Here is a 13,611-nt window from a genome sequence, read left to right as displayed (position 1 = left end):
ATGTTCGGCTTCTTTCAAAATGTCAAACTTCCAGTCCAGTGCTGTAAACCTAATTTGTAATTTTAATTTTCCAATAGCCACACTGGAGAAAGAAAAAATACTTCAAATTAATTCTAATATTTTATTTAACCTAGTCATCTAAAGTATTATCAATTCAATATGAATTGATATAAAATTCATTGAGATAAGATATATTATTTTCTTTTATAATAAGTCTTCAAATCTCAATGTGTATTTTCTGCTTAAAACATTTCGATTCAGACCAGGTACATTTCAAATGCTTAACAGCACATGTGATTGTGGTTAACCTTTTGGACAGCACAGTTTTGGCTTTTAAATTACTATAGTTTTTTTTTTTTTTTAATCATTAATTCTCCTGTTTGTTTAAGCTTATTAAGGTCCACACTCTATCTTATTTTTCAAATAAGATAAACCTCATTTCTTGTTATAAAAGTTAATTAAGACAACATTTTCCTCTGTTGATAACAAGATTCTGTTATATATACTGTCACCACATTGACTAGGTCACTAGAACATTGGCAGTTAAAGCTTTTATCCAAACATTGTGAAAACATAAGTATCAACTAATATAATTTATCCCATTTAAGCATGGTTCTTATCTTTGAAGATAATCATCTGAAAATATGATTATACAAAAGTTACATGTTTTATCATCAAGATACTTTTGTGAAAGGTGTTGAAATCCCTTAACTAAAACTAATTTTTCTGATAATTTGTCTTTTTTATCTGCATATTTAAAAATGGGCAAAATAATATATACCTAAAGGACTGTTTCTTAAAAGTCATAAAATAAGTAAAGTTTTTACAACAGGACTTGGTTTCATTTTTATTTTTTTTTTACCTTTCTTTCTGACCATTTCTTTACAACCATTCAAACAGGATTAACTCTCACATCTACCTTCCATGCCTAAATCCCCCTCTAGAAATTTAGATTAATATATCTAACTCTATAGAACACATCTCCTCAAAGAAACCATTAACTCCTCAAGTCAACATTTCCTCCCCTACCCACTTGGTTTCATTTTTGAAAGTGACGGAGGTGTTACTATTCTTGAATGCAAATATCAGTATAAATTAGCACACTGGGTCTTGCTGATCATTTGTATATTTTTTAAAACAATCTTTTCAAGGGGAAATAGATACTAGGACACACACAAAAAAGGGATACAAAGAAATGTTTTGTTTTCAACATGGGTAGCCTTCTAGGACTTAGAGTTAAGTACATCACAACAACTTTTCAGTGGATTTGAAATTATCTAAAGATCACACAGTCATGACAATTATACCTAACTGGCTTGTAACTAATTAATTAAAGAACTTGACTATTTCAATAAAATTATGATGAGTAGAGTTGGTCACTTACTTTAATATGTTATTTCATAAACTGCTTTGTTGTATCCCTGCGTTGCCAGCACATAGCACAGCATCTAACATATACATACTCAAAAATTTTTTTGAAAAATGCATCTCAATTTATTTGATAATATTTTATGTAATAGTACTGAAGACTAATTCAAATCTTAATTCAAGGTTTATTATGTAATAAATGATATGTCTAATTCTATTTGATACTTGCTTCAGTGATCTTAAAGGTAAACCTTATAAGGATAAGCAAAAAAACATGAAATGGCATGTATGATAATAAGACTAGATGTGTTTAAAAGAGATAAGAAAATATGCTTCAACTTTAAAGAAGGCAGTCTATGACACTTGGGAAAGTTATTTTAAAATGAAGAAACGCAATACATAAGGGCATGTGGAAAGCAGAGCAGCTGAGATTTACTCTAGGAATAATTGAGACATTAAAAATCATATACAGTTGTGGTAAAGGCAGTATTAGAGGCCAATAGGAGTAAAATTATATTTTATTAGTAACTAGTAATGAATCTTAAAGTTAATGTGGCTTCTCTAATGAGATTGCCTCTGCGATAGTTCATTAGGCCTGAGACCCCTTATCATTTCACAATTAAACCCTGGAATAGGAGGGAATGAAGTGAAGCAAATGAACAATACTAAGAATAATTAAAATGCCAAGATCTAGAAAACGCGATTACTGACTCAAGAGAAAAATAATTTTTATTTTAAAAAATTATATTTCTTTACTACAGAAAGAATATATCTCAATCTAATGGTCAATTATATTTGAATTTCAAAGTTTTGAGCTTTCATTTTTTTTATTATAAACATGCATCACTTAATAAAACATGCACATTTTACCAAAGATAACTTCTCATGAAAACTGCACTGTTGAACTTCTTTGCTTTTCTGTCTCACTTGCTTATCTTACAGCATCTAATAAATATCACCACCTCGAACTCAACATAACCGAAACTGAGCTCTTTCTACTCTCACATTCCCTCTATCTAGATTCTTGTGCCATCATCAACTTAGTATTCTAGTTCAAAGAATTTATAGTCACCCAAATCCCCTCCCCTTCTCAGAAAATTCTTCTCCAACCCAGTAACCAAGTCACTCTTTAACATCTCTTCACTTCTATTCCAATACCAGGATTTCTACAATAGCTTCTTAACTTAGAACGTTAGTTAGACCATGTCATTTTCATACCATAAACTTTTGTTTGCTTCTAAAGACTTTACTAACTGAGACTTCATGGTTTTTCCATTTCCATCACTGCATCTATATGGCTATGTCCCAGCCATGCCAAACTGCCTGCAATTCTTGCAACGTACCACTTTATCTGGCATACTTCTGTGCATTTGTTCATGCTGTTCTTTTTATCTGGAATGATTTCACCTTTCTCATCTACCTCCCTAGATTCTACTCATTCCTCAAAATCCTGTTTCCAAAGTTATGCCATACTTTCCTGACCTCTTTTGGGTAAGTCGAGTCCCTCCATGCTGCTCCAGTAAACACACTCTGAATGTTCTGTAATGGCCCTAATGCATTGTACTAAGAGTAATGATTTAGTGCCTTATGCTCAATCTTCTTGAGAACAGACGGTCTTATTTACTTCTATAATTCCAGCTCAAGCACTGTGACAGGAAATTGTGAGGCACTCAATAAACATTGGCTGAATGAACAAATGAATGAATCAACTAATCGGGCATCTTGAAAACTGTTTAGAAGAGTCATTTAGGGAACAAAGTCAGGTTTGCAGAGAAGACCATATGTAAGAGTTTATTCAGTGATTCAGCAAATATGATAGGAATTATGAGCTGACTCTGCACCAGCCATGTGCTAGTCATTAATTATAATAACAATGATTATGACTCCAACACCAGCCCAACAACTTACATACACATGAGGTGTGCTATGTGTCAGATTCTGTAAACAATAAACAATCCTGTTCACAACCCTCTGATGTACATGCTATGGTATCCCCATTGTATAAGTGAGGAAACCAAGGTACACAGATAGTAGGTTCACACTCTTGACTGTAGTGATAATATTGTGTCTTGAGAGATTCAAAACTGAATGATGGCTCCTACTTTTAAATAGTTGAAAGTGACATAGATGACATGGCCATTTGAAAATACAGTCCACAGTAAGATACCCACTATGATATGGGGCAGGCAGTAGGCATGCCAGAGTCTAACAGTCTAGCTCTAGACATCGATAGGTGATTTGTTCAGGGGAATCTTCTCTGAGGAAGGAATTCCTGCTCTGGAACTTATCTTCCTAGTCACTTTAATGTCTACAATTTGAACTTTTTTATACATTTAGGAACAACTTAAAGACTCAAACTAGATGTTTAAAACTAAAATATATCCAGCAACCATTTGATGATTAAGAGCACAAGTTTCCAGATAAATACTGTAGTAACTGAGATAAGAAAAAAATGATCTAAATACACAAACTAATTTTTAAGTGCTTATACAGTATTAATAACTTTCCATATGTGTTTTTAAACAGTGTAAAAAAGATGAGAAGAAAGATCTAAAAGGAAATCTACATTTTTTATGCTTTTTGAATTTTGTATTTAGAAATACAAGTAGTTTGAAGATTTCTACTGCCTGGACACATCTGTTTTCTAAATAAATGAAAAACAGCACCTTTATTTCTCCTAGATAGCAGTAACCATGAGGATATTGAAATTCAGCTACTATAATTCAATAATAAAAGAGCAAAGGGGATGGTATTGATACTTACATTAAGCAGTTGTTCAAAAGCAAAACTAAAGCCCTTCTTATAATCTGTGATTCCTTTTGCTGTAATATTATTTACTGCATCTTTCAACACTTTCTTGTTTCTTACATTTGCTTGCACAAGGTGCTGAAAACAGCTTACATCCTGGGCATTGCTGTTAAACTGCAAAAGATAAAAAATATATATATAAATATTAAAATCAACGATGTAATTTTTGTTGAATTTGTTGTTTATAATTCTCAATACTGTTGCACTGCTTTCTCTTTCAAAAAAGAAAATGGAATAGATTGGTAATAAGAGTGCATTAAGGATCAAGCAATACTTTCACCTAAGCTCCAACTCATACTGTAATCCTGAGCCTGTCACTTACCTCCTGAAGCCTGGGTTCCCTGATTATAAATTTGGGATTTGAGTTATGTGAAGTCCCTGCTAGCTATCACTTTTCATGAGCATTAATATGAAAAAGTCTAATAAATAATGAAATGTATTCAGAAACCAGAAATGATATGATAATGCCTGTGCAGGATACAGGGAAAAACTGAATATTTTACTTGCTTCACCTAAGGGCAAACTAGATGGAAAGATAGTAGACCGAATTAAAGAAACAGAGGTTTAATAATTTAGAAATTTGAGAGTAGAGTTTTCCTATGAGGGTTAAAGCAGGAAAGCAATTTGAAACTGTGAAGAACAACTGGTGGCTTTCTAGAACTATTAATCTAGAGGTGATATACAGACTATAGTGGAATCAGGGAGGCAAGACAAAGGGCGAAAGATTATTACAGAGTTATTGCTGTAAGTGATGAGGGCCTGAACAACAGAGGCTACAGGAGGAGAGAACATAAACACCAATGACACCTGCCCCAAACCGAAAATTTGAGAATGATCACCAACGTAATTTCACCAATCCTATAAAATGTATTCACATAGTTCACTGGCTATTTCCAAAAAAGATAAGAACAGGAGTACTGCAATAAGATCCTGGATATTAAGATGAGTAGGATCATGCTATCATTTATTAACTCTGCTATTTTTAGAATTCCCTCAGGCTCTTGGGGCCTAGACTGTCATATTGGCAAAATGAGAATAATAAAAATATACTTGTTAGGAAGTGGAGGCTAGACACATTAAATGTTGAAGACAGTCTCATATCAAAAACATAATTAAATGATTTCGATAGGTGGATTACAAGCCAAAAAGTTTATTTTATAAGCTAATATATATTAAAAATACAATGCATCATTCTTTTTTCTCTGAAGATCATGGAAGCCTAATTATAAGGTGCACTGCACTTTTCAACAATCCTTTAAGCAAATATTTACTATTAGTCTGTTATTTCAAGAATTATGGCAAGTAATAGTTTTGTGCCTTCAGACGACATTAAGTAAACTGGGTTTGTGCACACATATATGTATGTTTGTATGTATATAAGCACTTATATGGCGTTTACTATGTTCTGCATTCACTATACACTCTATAAATATTAATCTCCTCTTGGCAAATGCCCTGCAAGATGTTATTATTATCCACGAAGAAATAAGCATAGAGGTTAAGTAATTTGTTCATAGTTACATACTAAATAAGTGATAGATAGAATTCAGACGAGCACTGGGGCAGAAGTCTGGGATTTTAACTAGTCCCACACAAGCTCTCAATATATTACAATAAATTATGATTACTTCTGTTAAGCAACATAATATTATGCTCTAGAAGACAATATCAGGGGAATGGGTTCTAATTTGGACTGTGAGCAGTTAGGGGAGATTTCTGGGGGAAAAAAAATGGAGAAAGAATATTACAGGCAAACAGAACAACATTAAAAAGGCCCTAAGGTGGGGGGAGGGTATGGGAGCCTTTTAGTGAAACATAAAGAAGGAGTTTAGCTCAGTCACATATGAGGACAAATGATATAAAATGAGTTCAGGGAGGGAGGCTGGAGCTAGATCATGCAGGCATCTAATGGAAATATGAAGAATCGGTACTTTATTTTCTGTCAAATAAAAAGTCATGGAAAGATTTTAAGCCGAATGTAAAATAATTTAATCCAGAATTTTAAGAGGTCACCCTAGCTGTTGTTTGAGAAATGGATTTAAAGTAAGCAAAATACAGAAGGAGTGGGGATAATTAGAAGGCTGCTGCAGTAACCTAGCTGGAACATGTAAAATGGCTTTATTTGTAGAGATGGTCAGAAAAGGAGAAATTCCAGATTTTGGAGGAAGAATCAATAGGACGTGGTGGTGGATTGCATATGTGGTTGAATTAAGCAAGTGGTGGTATTGTGAATGATTGCCAGCTTCCAACGGGGTCATTGAAATGGCCAGGGACTGGAGAAGTGATGGGTTCAGGGATGCTTCAGGAATAGGGAAGAGAAGTGCAGAGTTCAAGTGAGGGTGAGTTTTTAATATAAGTGAGATATGCAAATGGGATGTCAACAAATCATAACATTTAAAGCATGAAGCTCAAAAGAAGTCTTGGTTAGAGATTAGAAAAAGCTTCGGCATAGAAATTTGGTTTAAAACTATGTGAAATAAAGGTGAAGTAGAAGAGGAGTTCTTGAGAAAAGTAAATAAGGTTCAATTCCTTCCCATGGAGGTGAGAAAAAAATAAGGTGCCTGGACCATCCTGGATGATGAGAGAGAGAAAAAAGTCTCAGGAAGAAGACATTGCATTTCGGAGACAGAGAAGATGAGGACTTACTGAACTCATCCATGCTATATGCAGTCTCTGTGGGGGCAGAACCCAGTGGAATGCACTGAAGAACAATGGGGAGTTACAGCATGTGTGGAGGCCTGTCTTCAAAGCCCGTTGACTGGGAAGCAGAGAAGGAAAAGAGGGTGATACCTGTAAAGGTGAACCTGGGTTGAAGGAAAGGCTTCTTTAAAATGAATGGTCATTAGAGCAAGAGAAGACTGATATGAAAGAGTGAAGGAAGAAAATGATGCTGGAAATAGAAAGAGGTGGAAATATCTGTTTACTGTTTTATATAAGTTTGAATGTGAAAACTTAGTCTCTTCAGATCCAAATCTAACTCCCTCTTCCTCTTTCATCACTTTTCCATTTTTTGATAATGTGACACAATTTTAACCTATGTTTCATTTTGAAAATAAAAGAATGTGAGAATTCTCATTTTAGAAAGTAAAGAAAAATAATTTACCAATATATTAAAACATCTAACCTTAGAGAATTATTAGATATGGTTATAGGAAATGTTATTAACTGATTTAGTTAAACCATGAATCATGATAAAATTACAAGTTCTGCAGAAAATGAACACTGAATAATGTATTGCCCTGAGTCTTCTGACTGGCCTTGACCTGCTTTTAACACAGAAAAGTGAAGCATCTCATTAAATTACTTCAACACAAACTGATTAAATGTAAATTCAATTTATTAAATACAAATTCAGTAGTGTATAATAGAAATATTATAATTATATTCATAATAAAACATAAATAATGCAGAGAAAGGAATAACTTACAAAGGATAAATCCCTATAGCAAATCTTATTCTCCTAAGGAAAAGAATTAGAAATTTTAAAAGTTCTAAATTAGAGAGGTATATATTCACAGACATTTTATATTCACCTGCTTTTAGAACAGAAAAAAAAAAAGAATGGGTTTATTTTCATAAACTGAAATTGCAGCCTTTGGTAACATGTGTCTGGATTTTAATTTATAAACCATGTATTTAATATGTAAACCACATATATATTAAAAACCTTAGGGCAAAAGTTTAATAACATATCATTATAAAACTTTGAAAAAGCATATAGTTAAGGAAAGTAGATTTAAAGAGCCCTGCTTTTGTCATATTTTAAGAAAATACTTCTTTTAAAATTATATTTTTAAACTAACCCTACGGAGTCAGAAATCCAAACTAATATCACACAGATTTCTTTCCTGAGCCCTCCAAAATTCAACCAAGTAAGTCCCTTATTGGCATTGCTGAAGAAAATCTCTGCCAGCATCTGAGAAAGGAAGGTGTGTGGGGTTATGTGAGTTTCTGGGTAGAAATCACGAAGGACTTTGCATCTCTACTTCAGCATTTGGACATCCTTTCACTTCTTTCACATATTCCGTTCCTTCTGCCTACACTTTCCCTCTCTTCTACACTTGGTTTTTCTACTTACTTCAACATTCTTTCCTTCTAAAGGCTTTCATGACCTTCCCTCACTAGGTCAAGTCACTCTATCATAAACTCTCCTAGGCCTACATATAGCTCTTTCTTACACATTACAGTAATAACATCATACTTCTTTGTATGGTATCTCGATTGACTCTGGATTAGAAGCCCACATGGTCAAAAAAAAAAAAATGGCTACCCCACCATTGCATTTTCAGTACTTGGCATATAATAAGTATGTTATAAAGACTTACTAAATAAATGGAGTTTAAGAAAATTAAAAGATGATGTAAAATGTTGATCAATAGGCAAACTATAGACTTATTAGTGTAGTAATCGTATTTTAGCTCTACAATATGTTGTTAAACTTATACATTCATAAATATAAAAAAAAAATGTCCAAATAAACATTAAAATAGTCAAATGAAGATGTATGTAGAACATGTAGCGTAGAGCCTGGCACAAAACAGATGTCAAATCAACTGCAACTCTATCATTTAAAAAATTATTTTAGTAAAAAAATTAGTATACTTAATATTGAAATGAGAATAGATTCCTAGATTCATGAGAAAGAGTCAGATAAACAATTAAGATAAATAAAATATCAGCTTTAGTGAGCTTTAAATAAAGTTCACTAATGGGATGATACAAGAGCCCTTCAAACATCAGTTTAATGTTTAAAACAGTCTCTCAGATAACCATGAACATTAAATTTTGATGTTTCTAAAAACATTCTTATTAAATATCATAGTCAAGTACACATGTCAAATTAAAAGATACTTTAGGTCCAGAACAAACTGTTAATTTCTCAAAACCTTTGGATTTGTAAAGGCAATATCTATTTTCTGATCCTCTACTGAGTAAGAAGTCACTTCATAAAATACTCCTGAGAGATGGGGGCTCTGCTGCTCTTTGGATTAACCTGGATACAAATGATGAAATGCTGGCACTGCCTTGATATTCAGCATAAGTCAAAGCATCAAGTGCCTGGAAAGCAACCTTGTCTAAGAATGGTATCTGTAATACACGTTCATGAAGCACCAACCTTTGAAAAGATTGGTGGGCTCAAATAGTTTTACCATAAAACTTAAAAAATTAAAAAAAAAAAATTAGAGGTAATATTCTTTCAGTTGGCACTGAAGAAAAAAAGAAATGGCGTTTTGAATATCTGTCTGACCATTCAGTATACTTTTAATTTCTATTCCTTTCCATCATCCATGGATTCTAAACTCTGATACAGGCAGACTTACTTTAGGGTACTTTGTACATTGTTTAGTCATAAAACGTTATTTATGGGGCAAAATTGACATAATTTATAATTCTTTAGTTTTTGAAATATTGTTCTAATCTATTTCCTTTCTTTTTTGCATGGAAAGATATATATAGTGCAAAATTGAGAGTTCAAACTGTAGATGATCAGCAAAAACAAGAGATCGAATCCAGACCTTTGGAACATGGGCATTTTTTCAAATTGCAAAATATGAGTAAACTTCTTAACATAATTTAACAATAAATAATCTATAGAAAAATTTATATTATATAAAGTAATTAATTTAAATGCATTATCTAAATTTTAAAAACTTACAATTTTGCATGGCAAGCAGTACAATTACAAATTATGAAGTTATCCACATTTTGGACACCAGATGGCGATGCAGGAAAAATAAAACGGAAGTGAACAGCCTGTGATCTTCAAAATCTTGGTTAACTTTTATTCTTATTAGAATTACTTTTAATGTACTTTAACTTTCCTATTTTATATAGAAAATATGGAGACTATAAAATGTAAGAAACAAAATGATTATCTTAAAATCCAGAGAAAATAGTTGATAACATTTATTCATACACATGCACCTATCACCCGTTAAGAATGATTTTAAGGTTCTTTATCTATTGTCGAATTACTTTCCAAAATTTTGCATCAATTTACAATTTATATGTCACAATCTTATTTCATTCTCATAAACACTTAACATTGTTATTGCTAAATTTTAAGTAAAAAAAAATATTTCAGTATAGTAATTACTTGAATTTCTTTGATGGTTAATGAAGTAACATAATCCTGGGAATTGTAAGTCATATTTTTTTTTCTATTTTGTTGCTTAGATTCTAATTTTAATTTTTGAGCCTATTCTTTATGATTTCATAAAACAATGTTATGCTTAGAATACTATCCATCAATCAGGTAAATATTCAGTTATAGTCTCTACTAATATTTGATGATTTTGTTTGCTTATTTTACACTTTAGTGTTTAGTCATGGTGGAATTTATTTCTCCAATAGTATGAGGTAAAAATTAGAGTAATCTGTTTTTTTTTCAAAGAGCTAGTCAGTTTCCCCTTTTATTGAATAATTACTGGTTTGTTATTCATTCTTTATAATAAGTTACAATTTGGAATAAACTTCTAGAATATTTTTATTTCTTTACTGTTTTCCATATTTCATCAACTTCTTACTTTTTAATATTAATAATAAGAATATTAGCCAACATATACTGAGAATTATAACTGTGCCAAGGTAAGCACTTTACATGTATGAATTCATTTAACCTTCTCCAAGCTTATGATTTTAGTTTTAATATAGTTTCTATTATACTGTTGAGGAAATGAGGCTTAGAGTGTAAAGCAAAGTGCCCAGAGTCACACAGTAACCAAGAGTCAGAAATCTGCTTCTAACCCAAACACCTGACACACTCACTCTACAGTGTCTAATCATTTTCAATGTATACCAGAGGAGGAAGTTGACAAATTGTATTCTATAATACTTTTTCTTTCAACTGTCTTCCTATTAAACTTCAGAACTGTTCTTTTGTCAAATTAAAATTGCGTTTACCAAATAAATTTGAGAAAAACTGACATCTTCATACAAGTCAGCTTTTCATTCCAGGAAGAATTATTCATTAATTCCACATTTATAACTATTTCCATTTCAACTCTTTTACATATACATCGTATATTCTTTTCTCTGTTTTAAAATGCAGGTCCCAGATACGTTATTAGAAGTATTACTAGGTAATTCATGATTTTTGCTAATGTGAATATAATTTTAATTTCTATTAATCTCTGGCTAGGGAAAACGAGAAGATGTGATCACTCTCCCACAGAAACACCAGGAATATCTTTGTTAATGGCATTCTGGAACTTGAACACTCCTGTCCTGAAATTGACCTTGCTGTAGCTCAACACTGACTGCTGGTTTGTGTTTTTTTATTGTTGTTTTTTTGTTTTTCGCCTATTGTATAAAAAAATTTGATAAAAAAATTTCCACTTTTTAATTCCATTTAGGAAAATTCCATTTAGGAAAACCAGGTCTAGTCCAGGCCCTACCTCTAATAAGCATCAATGGCTACAACTGATACAATTATCTCCTCTGAGACCTCTTTAGGTCTCTCCTTTCTGAAATGAAAGGTTTTATTAGATAGCTGAAAAAGCCCCTCATATTCTAAAATCATATCATTTAGCTCTGATAGTTTTAACTATCAGGGAAAAAAAATTACATAAATGAGTAGGAATAATAAATTCTGTATATGTCAAAAGAAAATGGCACCAATAAAATAGTGAAAATACTGGCAACATTATCAAGTTAAAATTTGTGTTTGCCTAAAATTATAAACCATCGCCCATCAAAACTTTAGCTAAATGTTTTCATTTTTAAACAAATATTTCAATTAACTTGAATAATGGCATACACAAAATTCAGTCTGTTGACCTTTGTTGAAACATTGAATACATTTCTACATAAGTCTCAGTTGTCATTTTAATATATTCTATTACTGTTTTGACACAGAAAACTTTTAAATCTAATTATATGCCTTTAGAAGAATTTTAAACAATTGAGAATGCTATGCTTTTGCTTCAAAAGTAATTTGTATTAAGCTTCTGACTCACTACTCGATATTTATATTTTCTCAACCATCTTTTAATCAACCACTGTGCAATCCTGATATAATAACACTTGTCCGACTAGAAATATGAACAGCATTTTCTCTATCATCTTGAGATATAGTAATCATATTAGCATTATTTATATTACAATTATTTTTTCATAGCCCTGTGGAAATTTAAATGCCAGCTCCCAAAGATGAAGCTGTAATAAAATGACCAAATGATCATATACTCTTTATTCTCTTCCTTTTCGCCAACACTATGATACAGAGCTGGCCAACGTGTTCAATGTTTCACTGTACTTAAAGCTGATTACTTGGAACATCTTCCTTACTTGAAAATAGAGCGGTTGTAAAGATTGCTGGATTTACCTAAAAAACACAAAGAGAATGATATACATATCTAATCTATTTGCAGAGATACTGCAACACTGATGAGTGAAGATAACTCCAATCTTTTAAAAACACAAAGATATTTTATCACTGATTGAAATTTGTTATAAAATTCTAACATCTATGTAGCACTTTTTTCCCCTAGCACTGTCATGATTGACAAAGAAGTAGAGTCAATTCAAGAAGGACCACTATGTGCCTTGAAATCTATACACAGTAACATTTGAGCAAAAGAGCGTTTCTAAATTCAAAGAAACATCCATTCCTGGCAAGGAAGAAGCACAGGTATAAAGATAATAAAGAACAAATGCATATATAAAATATCAGATGGAGAGATATGCTACAAACAAAAATGAAGTAAGGTAAAGCGATAGACAATAATTGAAGTGATATAGTAACTAAAACTAGAATGATATTGAAGACATAGTCATCAAAGAAGGCCTCTATAATAAGGAAGCATTTGAACAAAGACCTGAGCAATGTGGGGCGATAAGCATGCAGCTGTATAAACTTGGAAACATTAAGACTCAGGGTAAACAGACGTGATTACTAATTTGTACATATCTGTAAGACATGTACCTAATGGAAAGAACAGATCTGTTTTTTAAACAAGGTTATTAACATCACCAATGAGTTCTAAATATGAAGCAGCATCTGGGATCACCATAAAATTACCAACTACAGTCGAAGAAATTACATTCAATCTAACTCAGTTCCATTGAGATCAAATATTATATATATTACATAACTATTTCATATATATGAAATACATATTTAAAAACTTAGAGTATGATATGATATAAATTAATAAAAATAGACAAAAAAGATACCTATTAATAGAGCATAGGGTTAAAAAAGAGGAGAGATTTCGTGAGGAGTGAAAAAAAATTGGAATATATTTTAAAGGATACAATAAGCATGAATCATTTAACAAAACACTAGGAACGTAGTGGGGAAAAAGCAAATGCCAGTATTTGCACCTGAAATTTATGAGACCTTAACATGAAAACTGTCACTTTATGACAAAGCCTCTCACAACAGAACATGCAATAAAAAGGCATTCATGTCTTAGTACATGTTTCCAAGCT

The 13,611-nt window shown here is 31.9% G+C and overlaps 1 protein-coding gene across 9 annotated transcripts in view; it reads right to left on the bottom strand.

Moving 5' to 3' along the window:
• Positions 1 to 13,611, bottom strand: part of CACNA2D1 (calcium voltage-gated channel auxiliary subunit alpha2delta 1) — a 450,405-nt gene that overhangs the window by 94,061 nt on the left and 342,733 nt on the right. For all 9 annotated transcript variants that reach the window (XM_039849431.1, XM_039849432.1, XM_039849438.1 and 6 more), the window contains one exon: positions 4,132 to 4,290. In XM_039849431.1, the coding sequence (XP_039705365.1) occupies positions 4,132 to 4,290 (159 nt within the window). The remainder of the gene's footprint in view (positions 1 to 4,131; positions 4,291 to 13,611) is intronic.

The sequence above is a fragment of the Pteropus medius genome, unplaced genomic scaffold, assembly GCF_902729225.1.
Source record: "Pteropus medius unplaced genomic scaffold, Ma_sr-lr_union100, whole genome shotgun sequence".
Taxonomy (NCBI): domain Eukaryota; kingdom Metazoa; phylum Chordata; class Mammalia; order Chiroptera; family Pteropodidae; genus Pteropus; species Pteropus medius.
The sequence above is the reverse complement of the archived record's forward strand: the minus strand, read 5'-3'. Positions and strand labels throughout refer to the sequence as shown.